The sequence below is a fragment of the Filicampus tigris genome, chromosome 4 (assembly GCF_054856515.1).
Source record: "Filicampus tigris isolate MCC_2025a chromosome 4, RoL_Ftig_1.0, whole genome shotgun sequence".
Lineage (NCBI taxonomy): Eukaryota > Metazoa > Chordata > Actinopteri > Syngnathiformes > Syngnathidae > Filicampus > Filicampus tigris.
The window spans coordinates 25407107-25423200 of NC_141220.1; the positions used below are offsets into that span (position 1 = coordinate 25407107).

At 44.3% G+C, this 16094-nt stretch overlaps 1 protein-coding gene across 1 annotated transcript in view; it reads right to left on the reverse strand.

The window, feature by feature from the left end:
- The window catches only part of nell2a (neural EGFL like 2a), an 88042-nt gene extending 72594 nt beyond the window's left edge, over positions 1-15448 (reverse strand). Inside the window, exons 1-3 of the mRNA XM_086028450.1 lie at positions 14999-15448; positions 14717-14845; positions 470-620 (exon numbers count right to left, since the gene is read on the reverse strand). Coding sequence (XP_085884576.1) covers positions 470-620; positions 14717-14845; positions 14999-15050 — 332 coding nt within the window. The 5' untranslated portion in view covers positions 15051-15448. The remainder of the gene's footprint in view (positions 1-469; positions 621-14716; positions 14846-14998) is intronic.
- Positions 15449-16094: the final 646 nt, after the last annotated feature.

Genomic DNA, 16094 nt, shown 5'->3' on the forward strand with positions numbered 1-16094 from the left:
ATTCCCGGGAAGGCTAATCAGTGTCGAAGAAGGTCATTAACATCCCGGCGAGCTCTCTCGTCTCAGGACTGACTTTAATGTACAAACTGTTCGTTCGGGGCATTATGCCGGATTGCCGTTGTGATCATCCAACGGCTCGGCTATCTCAAACTAATGGCAAACATCGGGCCACTAAACTGCGGTTAAGGTCTCATCAGTTTCCCGGGCACGATTACGGGCTCCGTGTTTGGCTCCTTGATGGACTGTGAATAATACATTCGCGTACAGGATCATTTGTTCTGTTTACCCGCCTGCCTTGTAAAACATCGAAAAAAGGAGTGGCAATTGAAGATATTCGAGCTTCGATCGATATGGAAGCGAATGTGCTGACTCGTCATTATGTCGGCGGTGTTTTTGTCGCTATTCCATTAGACGCGCTACTACTGTAAACAACACATTTTCCCGCAGCTAGAGAACAGCTAACGCCAACCTGTTTTCCGACTGATGAAGAGAGAGGATGACCCCCGAGTTGAGGCGCTCTTGTTTGAGGGTCACCAGCACGCTGAACTCGCTCTTGCCTCTCAGCTTGCGGACGATTTGCTCCGAGACCTCGGCGGCGGCTTTCACATCCCTGGAAGAACCTAAGTTGCAAAACAAAAGCAAATTAGATACTTTTTTTAAAGTACCTGTGGAAAGGAATGAGGCTCCAGAACCATATTTAAACATTTTCTTGTTTTGTACCAAAAAAATCGGTCGAATAATCGTGATTTCAATCATTGCCAAAATAATTGTGATTCATATTTTTTTTCATAATGGAACAGACCTATTGTCCATCGCGGTTTATTTCCTTCCAGCGATACAAAAACCAGTCACGTGAGCTTGCGTGACTCCCCACAGAAGTGCGGCAGTGGCCACGATAGAAACTCTCTGCAGCCGCCACTGTATTCAAATTTAATGCCCTTCATTCATTATTCAACCAAAAGAAGAAAGTAATTATGTAAAATATCTCATTGCTTATGACACATAACAAAGTGTTGCTCAAATAAATTTCCGCTGACGTGAAATGGCTTGACGTTTTCCGAGGAAATACGCCAGCCGGTGCATTTCTGTGAGGATTTCACTCGCTATGAATATTTGACACACTCTTGATTGTGACTGTGGAAGAATATGAATTCATAAATGAAAAATCAATGCGAATAATCCCCAACTGGTTTCCCCCCCCCCACACAAAAAAAATATTTGCATTAAAAAAAAAAAAAAAAAAAAAAAAAAAAAAACGGGCCTTAGCTTCAGTAAATACTTGATGCTGTTGATCAAACAAGTTGCTATTGGCTGGGACTAGCGACAAAGTCACAACGCAATTGAGGGGAAGAGGAAGTCAAAGGGGTCGTGCTTCTCGACAGGTCGTCTTTTTCAGTGCGGCGAGAATGCAGGCTGCTATTCCCACCAGCGCATCCGGTTCTTCTTCCCCAAATCTATTCCGACTTCTGTGATACTTTAATGGAGACATCAATAAATGATGACGGTTCTCAGAGGCCATCACATCAACGGGTTCGCTTCCAGCCACGAGATGCATGCGAGATGCCCCACCAGGAAGCTCGCGTGGAAGCTTTATTTGCAGAAGATGAACGGAGTCAATTAACGCAACTATAATAAGACACAAAATTGATGCACGACGATCAACGCAACCCTTTTGTGCGTGTATATTAAACAGATCATTCAATTTTACGCCTAAAATTAAATTATTAATGCATATAAGAACATCAGAATGTAGTTGAGTTTTCAGCGTTTTCAGAAAAAAACAGAAACAAAATGACTTAAAGTGGAAGTCAACCCAAACGTATTTTTTTCAAGAATCCCAGCAGGCCCACTAGTTGAAACATGACATTCTGATTAATTTTGCGTTTGTGGAATATAAGTTAAGCAGCAAAACGGCTGACCTGTTTTCTGAATCTGAGCCGTGATTGGTCGTTGTGAGCAGTTGTGATGTCATTTTCAGTCGACAGAAGTGACAAAATGGCTAAAAACGAGTGCATTTTGCTGCTTAACTTATATTCCACAAACGGAAAATTAACCAGAAAGCCGTGTTCCAACTAGTGGGCCTGCTGGGAACATATTTTTGAAAAAAATATGTTTGGGTTGACTTTCGCTTTAAGCGATTATTTTAACAGGGTGACGATATGTTATTACGGAAAAAAAAAAATATGAATCATGATTATTTTGGTAATAATTGAAATCACGATTAGCCAAATGATCTTTTTTTTTTTTGGGTACAAAACAAGAAAATGTTCAAACATAAAAAATGTAAAGATAAATAAATTTAAGTAAGTTCCTTTTGGACCAAACGAAATGTATAAAATTTGTTATGATAAAATAAAAATAAAAAAGTGCAAATGTATAAATTCAAGTATGATTTCCTTGTGTGAACAAACATAGTGTGCTGGATATAAATGCAAATTAATATTTTTATTTTTTTTTTTTTACGATTATGACAATTTTGTAATCAATCGAGGAGTGTAATAATCGTAATTGAATTTCGATTCACTGCACAGCCCTAAAGTGAACGACACTTCTCAGCCACGGTTTTATGTACTCATATTGCCGGCGCAGTGTCATTCCAGTGTCATTGGCTAAGATAGGACAGATGGTCCAGTTACTGCAACAGGGAGTTTGGCCCGCCAATAATCTGCTGCGTCAACAGATCCTGCTTAAAGGCTAAATGCAAACGTCCGCTATTGTCCGCAAATCCGGAAAATTGATGACAAATACTTCCTGTCGATATCTCGAGCCCAACTCTTCAACACCGTTTAAAAGACTTTCGGAGCCACACAGGACGGTCAGATCGAGTGAGACAATCTGTTCAGTTCAGCGTGTCGCCACACCGAGTGTTTAGCAAACCTAGCGTACGCCGACATGAGAGAAACAAGCGCAGCGGGAGCAGGTGTCAGGGCGGGTCCACACGGTGTGAAGGTTGATGAGGCAAGCGGTGGGAAGAGTGTGGGGGTGGGGGGGGGATGGGGGGGGGGGGGGGGGTCGACCGTGTTGGGCGGCGCCCCAGCTTGGCAGCCGTGAGCCTTTGATCTATGAGTTGGAAGACTCTCATCAGCAGGTTGAGAAGGGAAGCGGCGGGGCTGCCTCAAAAGGGGCTTAACGGGGGGTCAACGGGTGGAGGCTTTTCCTTTTTTTTTTTTTTTTTCATTTTTATTGAGTTTGAGTGATGAGAGTGAAAGGAAGGAATCATGTTGCGGGAACAACGAATGACGGTTACGACACACTCGTCAAGAAATGCCTGAAAGGGGAAGTCAGTGAACCCACACTGCGGCATGCGGGCAACATGCCCAGAATCACAAGCTAATGGATGATCGTCAAAAAGGATGTCATTGGTAGTGTGGTGCAGCGGCTCACAAAGCTCATCCCAATCAATGAGCTGATCGCTGTTGTCCCGTGATTGACTGGCCAAAAAAAGTCCAGGATGTCTTTTGCCTTTCTCCCCGAGTCAGCCAAGCCTTTGACCCTGAACGAGACTAGCGCTCCAGAAAATGGATGGAAGGATGCCTCGTTCTACATAAATTACCTGTTGTGAGTGGGTTTTGGCTCCTCTTCAGTGATCCAATCTCAAAATCATTTCGCAAGGCCTGACAATGAATGATGAAGGGAAGCTTCATCCATCTTTATGTACAGTCTCCCGTCGGTATAGTGCCTGATCAATGGGTCTCTACTGAGGCCACCGTTGTTTATCTATTGGCAGGAGCTTAAAGCGGAAGTCAAGCCAAACATATTTTTTTTCAGGAACATGTTCTGTGCTAGCCCACTAGTTGAAACAAGGCATTCTGATAAATATTGTGTTTGTGGAATAAGGGTTCATCCGCCCGTTTTTAGCCATCTCCGGGGGCGGCCATTTTGTCACTTCTGTCGACTGAAAATGACATCACAACGGTTCAGGGCTCTGGTAACGACCAATCACGGCTCGGCTTCGCAAAACAGGTCAGCCGTGATTGGTCGTTACCTGAGCCCTGAGCAACGGTGATGTCATTTTCAGTCGACAGAAGTGACAAAATGGCCGCCCCCAGAGATGGCTAAAAATTGGGGGATTTTGCTGCTGAAAGGAGAAGTCAACGCAAACATTTTTTTCAAGATTATGTTCTATGCAAGCCCACTAGTTGAAACAAGGCATTCTGATAAATATTGGGTTTTGTGGAATAAGATTTCTCCCCCCCCCCCCTTTTTAGCCATCTCTGCGGCCGGCCATTTTGTCACTTCCGTCGACTGAAAATGACATCACAACTGCTCATGGCCCAGGTAACGACCAATGACGACTGACCTGTTTTCTGAAACTGAGCCATGATTGGTCGTTACCTGAGCCCTGAGCAACTGTGATGTCACTTTCAGTCGACAGAAAGGACAAGACGGCCGCCCCCTGAGATGGCGAAAAAGGGGTGGAATTTCCTGCTTAACTCATATTCCACAAACAAAATATTAATCAGAATGTTGTGTTTCAACTAGTGGGCCTGCTGGGAACATATTCTTGAAAAAAATGCGTTTGGGTTGATTTCCACTTTAAAGGGAGCAGCCACCTGCTCTTTACAACCCCACCGCGGAGCAATACCAATGCTTGGAAATCGCAATTTCCAGCGTGTCAATATGACATTGAACTTTGTCATATGTTGTCGTTTACAGCGTCGGCCATTGGGACAAGCGTCTAGCAGCTATCCCATAGTCTCAGTCTGCCTCTAAGCAGGAGAGACTTTGGGCTCCAGCCTAATCGTATGTCTTCAGGGTGCTTTAATGGTCACGCTCAGGAAGCAATTTCCATCCCTCTGCTCCACGTCTAATCTCACCCTATCCGATGTGGTCTTATTTGGTCCTCGCTACCTGCGCCTCCCATCCCCGCGTCCCCGCAGAAGCACTTTGGCAACGCTGCGCCAGACACGAGCTGGCGCATTTTTTGCATTTTGAACAGGTGCCCCGCAGCACAGCTTGAGAGTCCAGATACACCGGGCTTTGCAACAATCCCTTTCTCACACATAGCTTCCGCCTCGGCCACTATTTACAGCACAGGAGCTTTGTGTTTAAGAGAGAAGGGAAGAGAATCCCGCTTAGCTTCCCCCACCCCCCCATAAAAAGGAGCTTTATGCTATAAACTTTAGATTTCTGTTCAATCACGTCTTGTTGGCAAAATCTGATGAAGGTTATTGGCACTTGATGCAAAAGTTTGAGGCGACGATAGTTCCGTGTACACTTCAGAAGGTGCTGTGGTCTGGAATGAGATTCCGATTGAAATAAGAGACTGCACCACTTTAAGTACTTTTAAAGTCAAGCTAAAAAAGTGGTTGAAAAAAAAACAAATTTGTGAGCACTCATTTTAAATGTGCCCTCTTGTTAGTATTATTATGATACATTTATTTTTTGGTTTTGTTTTGTATGTCACTGATGTGTCAGTTTTATGTGCTGATTTTTTTTCTGTCCTTCTCTTTATTGGTGTTGTTATTGTAATGTTACTTCTTTTGACCTGCTAGGGACTGCAGATGGAAAGTAGCCGTTGGCTAATTCTGGCATATTTACATGTAAAATGTTCATTAATATGCACTGTCCCTTTTAAATAAGTAAATTACAATGGAATCATAATGGCGCTGGTCGTTCTCCATGTACCAGAATGTAGCCTGTTAGCAAGCAAAGTGATTTTGACTATTGTTCATGGTTCAGATTTGGAAAAGGTCATGAGAGATATTTGCTTCTATCTGCATTGGGCGGGTATCCCGGAATCAGATAATTAGACATATGATGATGTGGGCTATGGAGAAAATGATATGAATAAAGCAAGTGTCAGGACATCGGTGCTTTGGGTTAGGTTGGGGTTAGGGTTAGGTTTATATATATTAGGGCTCTACCCCTAGAGGTAGAGTGGGAACGGGCACTGATTACCCAAAACTTCTCTTTATATCTTTTTTTTTTTTTTTTTAATATATAAAAGAGGATGCTTTAAAAAAAAACTTTTTTTAAAGTATTTTTCAAAAAAAACTTTTAAAGATTTTTTTTTGTTTTTAAAAAATATCCCAATTTTCCTCCCAAAGACAATTGGAGTGTCCGCCAGATTTTTATTTTATTTTTTTTAATGTTTGGAAGAATGGGTAGAATTAATAAAAAGTATGGAAACAAGAAAAGAAAAAAAAACGGGAGGAGAGAAATATTAATATCTAGAATTTTAAAAAAGGGGGGGATTTTAAAGTTAGGGTTAGGGTCCATCGCTTCAGACCTACGTTGAGCACCTCGCCGTAAGCAACTTCCACCACTGCCAAAAGCTATCTGGACCTTTCTTTGTATCATCTTGAGACATTTACCACCCTGCTTTCTCTGTCGCCTCATGAGTATCAGTTCTTGGCCAAAGCTGGCTCCTCATCCGCTAACACGGTGCCCGAGAAGGCGCAAAACATTTCGGCGGCATATAAGGGCATTACAGAGAGCAAGAATAGTTGTTAGTTATGTTCAGCGGAAGAATATAAAAAAAATGCCAGAAGCTGAGAATGTGAACCCCAAATTGTTGGGGTTTCAATATACTTATCTATCGAGGCGTTAATGAACTCCAGTTTTAATGGTGACCGAGGACTTTCGCACCGTTCATCACCGTCGATTTTAATAGACCGACTTTATAGTTCCCGCTACTGTGAAGCATTCACTTCTGCACTCCATCCATTTCACGTCCGGTGAAGAGTCAGCAAGCCGCAAAATGCACTTAAAGAGGCCAAGAGGAGTCGGGGTAAACACAACCATCCGAACGGCGGCGGAGAACGCATTACTATGATGAACCCGGGGGGGGGGGGGGGGGGTGTAGTCTTTATTGCGTAATGCCATCCATTCTAAAAATAACAGCGCATATTTCCGACAACACGTTTTACGCGTCAGCCTGAGCGAAAGACGAGGACGTGAGTAGGAGGGTTCGGCGAGAGAACATCTCTCCGGGGGGATTAGAGTAATGATCAACTACTCCACCTGCAGCAAGCTGCAAACTGTTCATTTGCCTCAACACGCGTGCAGGTGCGGGCAGAGATTCGGGCTAGCCCAGAGCTCCTCCTGGAAGGAGGCCGCAGCGATATGCGGGCGCCCGCTTCCGCTGCGCCGCCACTCTCCTGGAACAAACACTAAACAGAGCCAAGGGCACCTCCAGGATCGCTTAAGACAGCGATCCCTCCTCAATCCTCGACGTGGCCTTCCTCAATGACCGCCTTGCTTGACATTCACATATGCGTAACACGCAAAAGCTTAACGCGGCGGTGCGCCCAGCTGCACGACTGCCCCCCCCCCCCCCCGGGGGGACGGAAATAATGCCGGCGCGCAGCGGTCACCGGAATGCATGATTAGGCTGGCCTCACAGGGCAGCCGGCTAAACAGACTTTGACCTCGGGGTGGCGGGCAGAATGTCACCGAGCAGTTTGGAAAGGGCGGGTGACTTTTGCGGAGGAGCCAAACAAAGAACAAGAGCGTTTTGGTGGCCCGCAACCACGCCCTGTGTAGTTGAGGCATCGGTTCATTGCTCAAAGGCATTTTTTTTGGGGGGGGGGGGGGGGTCTACTGGTGGCTTTCTTTCAACTAGGTCTAATGTCTGTGTTTTGGGACTACAGAATGGGATTTGAACCAGACACCCTCGGGGTCAGAATGAATACTGCCACACAGAGCCACAAAAAAATTGTGCATACTTGAACCCTAACCCGAAGACACCCGGAGGAAAAATAGTGTGTTGAATTCACTCAATTTTATTTCGTCACGTGGTTGCACAAAATAAAATCATCTGGATGTTGATACATTTTTTAAGTAGACTACATAAAAGGGAAGTCAACCCAAACATTTTTTAAGAATATGTTCCCAGCAGGCCCACGGAGTTGAAACGGAGCATTCTGATTAAATATTGCGTTTGTGGAGTAAGTGTTAATCCACTCGTTTTTAGCCCTCTCTGCGGGCGGCCATTTTGTCACTTCTGTCGACTGAAAATGACATCACCGTTGCTCAGGTAACGACCAATCACGGCTCACCTGTTTTCTGAAGTTGAGCCGTGATTGGTTGTTACCTGAGCCCCTGAGCAGTTGTGATGTCATTTTCCGTCGACAGAAGTGACAAAATGGCCGCCCCCAGAGATAGCTGAAAACCTTTTTTGCTGCTTGCCTTGTTTCAACTAGTGGGCCTGCATAGAACAACACGTTTGGTTTGACTTCCCCTTTAACCACTTAAAAATTTTATCTGGATCCAGGTGATTGTATTTCACCCAAGAAATTGAGTAAATTAGACAAAAACCTTTTTCAGTGTACATTCCAGACCCACACGCTACAGGTAAAATCTGTGATGTAAAGAGACTAGGGCTACAACTAACGATTATTTTCATAGTCAATCAATCGGACAATTATTTGTTCAATTAATCGATGGATTGGATTTTAAAAAACATAAACTAATCATTATTACTGTAGTTAATTATTTTCCGTCCCTTTATTCAAAAACAGGACATTATTTTGAATTGAAAGTACATAAAATGCACAAACATAAATTGATTACGATTCAGTTACTGGTTTGATCCTTAAAATGTCCCCCTAAAAAAAAAAAAAAAAAAAAAGGTATTGTTTTCCAAAGTAAAAGCAGACGTTTGCAAATGGCTTCTTTTGATTATTCACAAAGATAATCAGTCTCCTTTCATGGAAGAATACAGAAATCTGTGAATATTTATTAAGAGACTGACTGAGGATGTAAACATTTTTATCCAAACAAGGTCTCTAAGAGACTATCAAAATATTTGTTGATTTCATAATTTCATAATCAATTAGTTGTTTTTTAATCAATTGATTGTTGCACCTCTAAAAGAGCCCTTACACCAAAAAACAGCTGTTTAAAACACCAATAAACGTACCAGTGTAAAAAATATTTCAACACAGAATCAATCGAAAGAATGAAATGTGTAGAAAACTCTTTAAGAGGCTGAGCCTAGTGGTGTGGCTTATAACATTTGTGAGTCTGCGTGTGAGTGTCTGGGCGTGAGCTGTGGCTGACAGCAGCTCCCGCGTGACTTTACACATTGCGTTTATGTGTGTTTTAAAGTTTTCATTACCCATAGCAATAAATATGAGTGGGAATGCGTGTTTGTCTAGATGTGCCGTGCGATTGGCTGGCAACCAGCCCGCAGCGTAGCTCATCTGAAACCCCAACGAGCACAAGTGCTAAAAAAAAATGGCTGGAAAGGATGATTTGGTTTGACACGATGCAGCTCGGGAGAAAAAAAAACAAATGTGATCAAATTGCAGCGAATTATTTTCACTCTGCCTTCCTACTTTTGATCTTTTTTTTTTTTTTGTAAAAGTTTGACTGTTTGCATTTGGGAATTGAGCAAGGCAGACAACTAAATATATTGGAACCCGGCAAAAATGGCCACTTGGTGCTCTATTTTAGCTGTGGCTCATTTCCAAAACAATTAAAAACCATGAGGAAAGTGGCAATGTGGACCTGCTGCAACACAGAGGACATCACACAGCCCTTTCAAAGCGTACAAACAAAAAGACCAAAATTACCGGTATCTCCCACTTTCATTATTTTTCTCCGTAGCCCACATCATCATATATCTATTAATAGGATAGCAAACATGCTATCCTACTAATAGCTGCCTGTCTCAAAAAAAAAACAACAACACCACAACATTCCTATCGAATTATCCTTTCCAAACAACATTGAATGTCTTCCTCACAGGAGCGGAAGAATGGAGCGTTTGCAAAACACACACACGCGCGCACACACTGGGCTGTTTTATTATAAATTTGTCTCTTCCCTTCCGCAGCACTTCAGAGTGAACGCCGTCAGGGACGCACACTCACGCACTCGCACACACTTGGAGATGCAACTACAGAGGCGCCTTGACAACAGCAGAAAGGATGCTCTTGTGATGTTTGCACCTTGAATGAGTTCGGTCCGCGCGCTTGAAGCCGGAGCCGAGTTAATAATAATGTGGACTGTGGGGGGAGGGGAGCCGCCGCTGGGTGTGGCTCCCGTGCTTTTTCCACAACCTCGATACTAAATGGCGTGTGGGGCGGGGGGGGTAGGGGCGCTAATGTCGGGATAATTTTGCATCACCTAGCGCCGGGGCAAGGGGGCGGCGGCTTGTGTAGCCTGAGGGCTTTCTCCATGACGCCCATCCCCGAGGTCCGGCTCTGCACTGTTGCACAGACAGCTGCTTGAGAAAGCATCAGCAGGGGCGTGCGTCCCCCGCCCACCCCGGTCCCCGGATCGATAATATTCTATTTCGTAGAAATCAGCGGTGCAACAAAAAAAAAAACGGTTTGAACCAGAAAGCCGTTGTTTTTTTATTGATTGATTTTGATTGAAAAAGTGCCAGTGCGTCGAATTGAACCGTTCCACTGTATCGAGGTAAGTATCTAATCGTCTTTTATCGGAGGGATATATCTTCGGAATTGGCACATTTAAAGTACCGACAAATTCATTCGAAGGTGTGTAGAATAACAACAAAGGAGTAATTGCATCATACACTATCGAACTGAGCCATACTATATCGAGTCGAATCGTAATCTCACAGAGTCGAATCGTTCCACTTACAAATCGAACCGCCCTTGAATCGTTTCGCACCTAACATATCGAAAACCGTATCGAATCGTCTTTTGTGGAGGGATGCACATCCCTAATAGAAATATACGGTATAAAAGCCAAACAATGGAAAGAATAAAACAGTAGCAGTTTGAAACAGTTTACTTGTCATTCTGATTGAAATTCCGATTGAAGATCTCTGGTCGACTGTTGACGCGTGATGTGATCTATTCCAATTTGCCGTTTATATATGACATTACGTTAATCAGAATAGCCGTTTTAAAGCCACCTAGCACACGCAAATCGACGGAAACACGACGCCTACTTCCTCTTTATTAAGTGCCTTACCCCAAACAAACACCTGATAGTAGATCTAAATACACAGAATCGTGTAAGCAAGCGCTAAAACATGAAATGCCCCCGATTAATTGTAGGGTACCTCATCCACATGAAACTCAAATGGGACATCCCCTGTCAGACCAATAAAGACTTACCCCGGATAAGCACCCGATACTCTCCCTCCCTAACTGAATAAAGGCGTTCGATTTTGTCACTCAGCTCTCACAAATGCTGTGACCTAATTATTCGCCAGGTGCTTCATCCGCATGAGTGGAATAAAACTCAATTGGAACACCTACCGTAGCACCCCCACACACAATAACACGTTAACTCAGGGATGGGTAACTAAGGGGATAGAGGCTACATTTTTTTTTCATCCATGTTACTGTGGGGTGACACACTTCCTTACCAGATAAATGATAAATATGCCATTTTAAATATGGACAACACTGTGAGACATAAGGGCTCTCATGCATAGAACGGCACAAAACTACTGAACAGCAACCCAATATTAAGCACTTTTTTTTCACAAAAATAAACTCACTCACTTTTTTAATGATTCGGGTACTGCGCTTGTCCTGCATGTCATTCCAAATCCACTGCCATCTATTGGTGAGTAGTGATATTACAACTTAAAACGTTTTTTTTTTTTTTTTTAAATTGATCAAGTGGTCACTCAGGGTGTAGGCGCCAGCTAATAGACACCGTGTACTCTCTGCAGTTGAGTAAAAGGACCCCAGAAAATGTAGCATATCACTGGAAAACCTTATGCCCCCAAAATAGTCACTTTCCAGAACACCCCAAAAAGGACAATCTATCAACCATTAGCATTGCGTCGTGAAAGTGAGCATTTTCAACACTTTGAATCGGTCAATGTGTAAAAACAAACACCCACGCGTGTAGACTGAGCAACAGTATACATTTTTGAAAAATAAAAGATGAAATCCACCAAAATGTGACTTATGAGTTTTTGGCCCGACGCCAGCGCTATATTGTACCGTATGTCCTCTCTTTACTTCTTCCTGCCTCCAGCCAGGAGACCGAGATATCAGCCTTCCCTCCGGGCAGGCAGCAGGCAGGCGTCACAGGGCCAGGCCATGGAAATGTTGTGCCTGCAATCTAACGAGCGCGGGAATGTCACCGCGGGCCTGTCTGCCGGTGCCGGCCGGCCGCCCCCCCCCCCCCCCCCCCCAGGACGACCACCCGCCCGCCCGTCTCGAACATCTATACATGTTGAATCAGCACAGCTGCCAGACGGGGGGGCTTCCTCTCCCATCCCTTTCTCTCCTGCTTTCTTCCACCTTCACGTCCCCGTCCCGCTCGCTCGTTTGCTCGCCGCGTCTATTTCCATCCCAAACACAGACGCAACCCCACCCCCCACCCGCCCCTCCCCTCCCCTCCCTTCCCCCCGCACCATTCAACTAAACGCAGACATCCCGAATGTCTGCCATAAATAAACGCCACCTTCTCATGTCTGGGCGTGTGCTTACTGAGGCTGAGGACAAGCATAGAAAATGAGAATAAATTAGGAAGATTTTTTTTTTTTAAAGTGTATTAAGGGATAGCAGCAGCCATCTTTGACCCCCCCTAGCCCCCACTTCCCCACGCGCGCAACCTGCATGAATTGAGCACTTGTGATGACTGTTTTGCCGTCCCCAAAGAGGACATCAAACGGGCCGCCTTCACAGAAACGTCTGGGCCCGCTCGCTTGATTAGATTACAAGATATCAGCCGGGTAGGAAGGAAGACGGCAGACAAAATGACTGTCCCGAAAAAAAAAATAAAACATTCTCACTCGAAGCCGTCTGCGGGGACATCTTTCTAGCGAACGTCGGCACGGCTCCAAAAGCCTAAAAAAAAAAAAAAAAGGCGCATTTTTCTTTTCTGTTGCTGCTTTTTCTGACAGATAGCTTTTTCCTTCTCACGACGACTCTCGTAATGCTCTCGTTCTCTGTGCGTCCTGTCAACATTTTTTTTTTTTTTTTTCATCACCTGGATTTGTTTTAACGATGGATGACGCCGGCCTTCCAGGGATGTTACCATTCGATGCACAAAATGATGATGTCATAATGAAGAAAAAGCAAGGTCGGCCAATCCTGATTTGCATTTGAATCCAAAGCAAAAACCAAAGCTACACAACAAAACACAACAAAGAAAAAACACTCATATGTTACCAAAATCATCTGGCTGGGGAGTCTGGATCCGTATTGGATATTTTCTAAAAGCCTGATTTTCCAGCAAGTCCAAGTTTTGTCCTTCAAGAAGAAGTCAACCCAAACATTTTTAAGAACATATTCTATACATGCCCGCTAATGTAAACATGGCATCCTGATTATTATTGAGTTTGTGGAATATGAGTTAAGCAGCAAAATCCACCCGCTTTTATACATCTCAGGGGGGCGGCCATTTTGCCACTTGCTGTCAACTAAAAATGACATCACAGTTGCTCAGGGCTCAGTCATTTTCAGTCAACAGAAGTGACAAAATGGCCGCCCCCTGAGATGGCTGGATTTTGCTGCCGCCAACAACGGGAGAAGAGAAAGATGATCGTGTGGTCAGCTGGGATAGGCGCCACACTTATGACTGATGGGACCAAAGCAAAAGGGAAAGCATATCAAACGAGAGAGTGTTCAGTTGCGCCTTGACTTTAGATTCATTCATTCCGTGATCATGCTTGTAACTCAAAACACTGGTGTCTGAAATCATCTTTACCCATTGAAATGAACGAAAATGCAAGTAATCCGTTCCGAAACCCCACATTGTGCTCCTCCTGGTGTGCACGCCCTGGCCACCTGGGGGCAGTGCAACGCCGATATACAGCCATACACAAAGAAGAGTTTCACAACTGACTCAGTTCTGCTGTAGTATGCCTAGGGACTCTTATATTGTCTGTCTAACGTGTGCTTATTTGTATGTTTTTGACAGTAAACTTCATCCGGGGTGGCACCGAACAGTTTGAAGCATGCACGCTGGACTTCTTTTGTTAAGAAATACTGAATTCACCATCTGTCAAAAAGGAAGTGATCACAGCCTCCATCATACCTTCATGTGACATATGATTGTTTATAACAATCAACCCAAACACATTTTTTTTCTAGAATATGTTCCCAGCAGGCCCACTAGTTGAAACACGGCATTCTAATGAATATTGCGTTTGTGGAATATGAGTTACAGGTGCAAGCAGCAAAATCCACCCGTTTTTAGCCATCTCAGGGGGCGGCCATTTTGTCACTTCTGTCGACTGAAAATGACATCACAACGGTTCGGGGCTCTGGTAACGGCCAATCACGGCTCAGATTCAGAAAACAGGTCAACCGCCGTTACCTGAGCCCTGAGCAATTGTGATGTCATTTTCAGTCGACAGAAGTGACAAAATGGCCGCCCCCGGAGATGGCTAAAAACGAGTGGATTAACTCCTATTCCACAAACGCAATATTTATCAGAATGCTTTGTTTCAACTAGTGGGCTTGCATAGAAAAAAAAATGTTTGGGTTGACTTCCGCTTTAAGCCTTGTTGGAGGTCCACTTTCTCTGAGTGTTTGGAAAGTATTTGGTGCTGTACTTGACAACTCCAGTCAAAGCACTGCCATTGACTTATAAAATGTATGCGAGTGATAGACAACACATATCTCAGCGGCTGTTTGGACAGCACACACACGTCACAGCATCACACCGGTAGAAACGGGGGGGGGGGGGGGGGTGTAATGCACGTTCATCACAACACAAACATCCTTCCAAAACTGTAAATAAACCACATACTGGGGCGTGACAGTATGACAAAGTGAATAAAGGGCAGCGATGATTCAAAAAGCAGTTTGTGGAGTTGCCATACCTTGGAAGTGGAACGCTTTTGATTCTCTATGGAAGCCTTGGACCTGAGTAACTCCATCAAATCCATCTCCGGCCATGAGTTCATCCAACACGCCGATGCGCAGAGCTGGGTCGACCCCAAAACCTTGCACTAATTTACAGAAATACAAACGGTCGTTGTTAATGGTGGGAGGTGGATGTGGTGATTCTGAGAGGTTTTGCTTGACAAACGCATAAAAGCAAACAACATATGAATTAATCATGCGAGGCAACATGGATGGATGATCGATGGCAATGTCCTTACCTGAGCAAGCGCAGAATATGCAGACAACCAGAAATAGCTGTAACAATCCCATGGTGAATGTATGTTTTCAAAGTAAAAAAATTAGTCCATATTTTTGTCCACTTCTGACGGATAGAGTTCGACGCTGAGAATGTTAGCAATCCAGGATGCCGAGCGGAGCCATTATCCAAACTTTACATCCCCGGCGAAATGAGGAGGCGTTAACACACACACGCGCGCACACACACGCACACACACACAAAAGCAAAGATGGAAGTCCAGTGTTGGTTATTATTACTCCATGTAGGGTGTGTGGATGTGCTCCATGAGCGCCGGCCGCGGGCACAGGTGGACGCGCGGAGGATGCACAAAAGGAAACGTGACGCTGCCTTCACCAGCTCAACAGACGGTCCTGCCGCGGTGCGGGAGGAAGGGAGCTGCTGCTGCCGCCCAGGGTGGAGGGAGGAGCGGGGAGGGAGGGCGGTAAGAACTCCCCTTGTCCTGGTAAGAAGAGAAGGAGGAGAGTTGGGAAACCGCGCCCCCTGGTGGTGGGACAATATAAAACTCACGCGAGTTTAGGGGGCCCCAAGGTAGGAATATAGTGTACGCCGCGGATTTTGTTTATATATATACTTTTTTTAAATTATTTATTTATTTATTTATTTTCAATTTTAAAAAATGCAAATTAAAAAATAATTTAGTAATAATTTTAAAATATGTATTTTTTTTCATGAATCTCACTGGGTGGGCAGTCTGTCAATCTGGGTGGTCCCGTGCACACCCAGCCCCACCCACGGCTCCGCCCCTGGCTGGCAGGAAGATAGGAGGGAAGGAAGGGGGTAGACAAACATATTTAATTGAAGAAATGAAGGATGTAGGGATGCATGATTAATAAATAGGGGAGATGGAAGGAAGCGAGGAAGAAAGGAAGAGAGAGAGAAGAGTAGCGCGTTGAATGCTCTCGTATGAGTCGTCTTATCTTGTTCACGTCAAATTGTATCTATACGGGATCATATCTTCTGTGTACGATTGCAGCGAATCTCACCTTCTTTCATCAAATCATATCGTTATCCTTTCATATTATATCTTGTCGTATCTTTCCTGTATCACATCATAT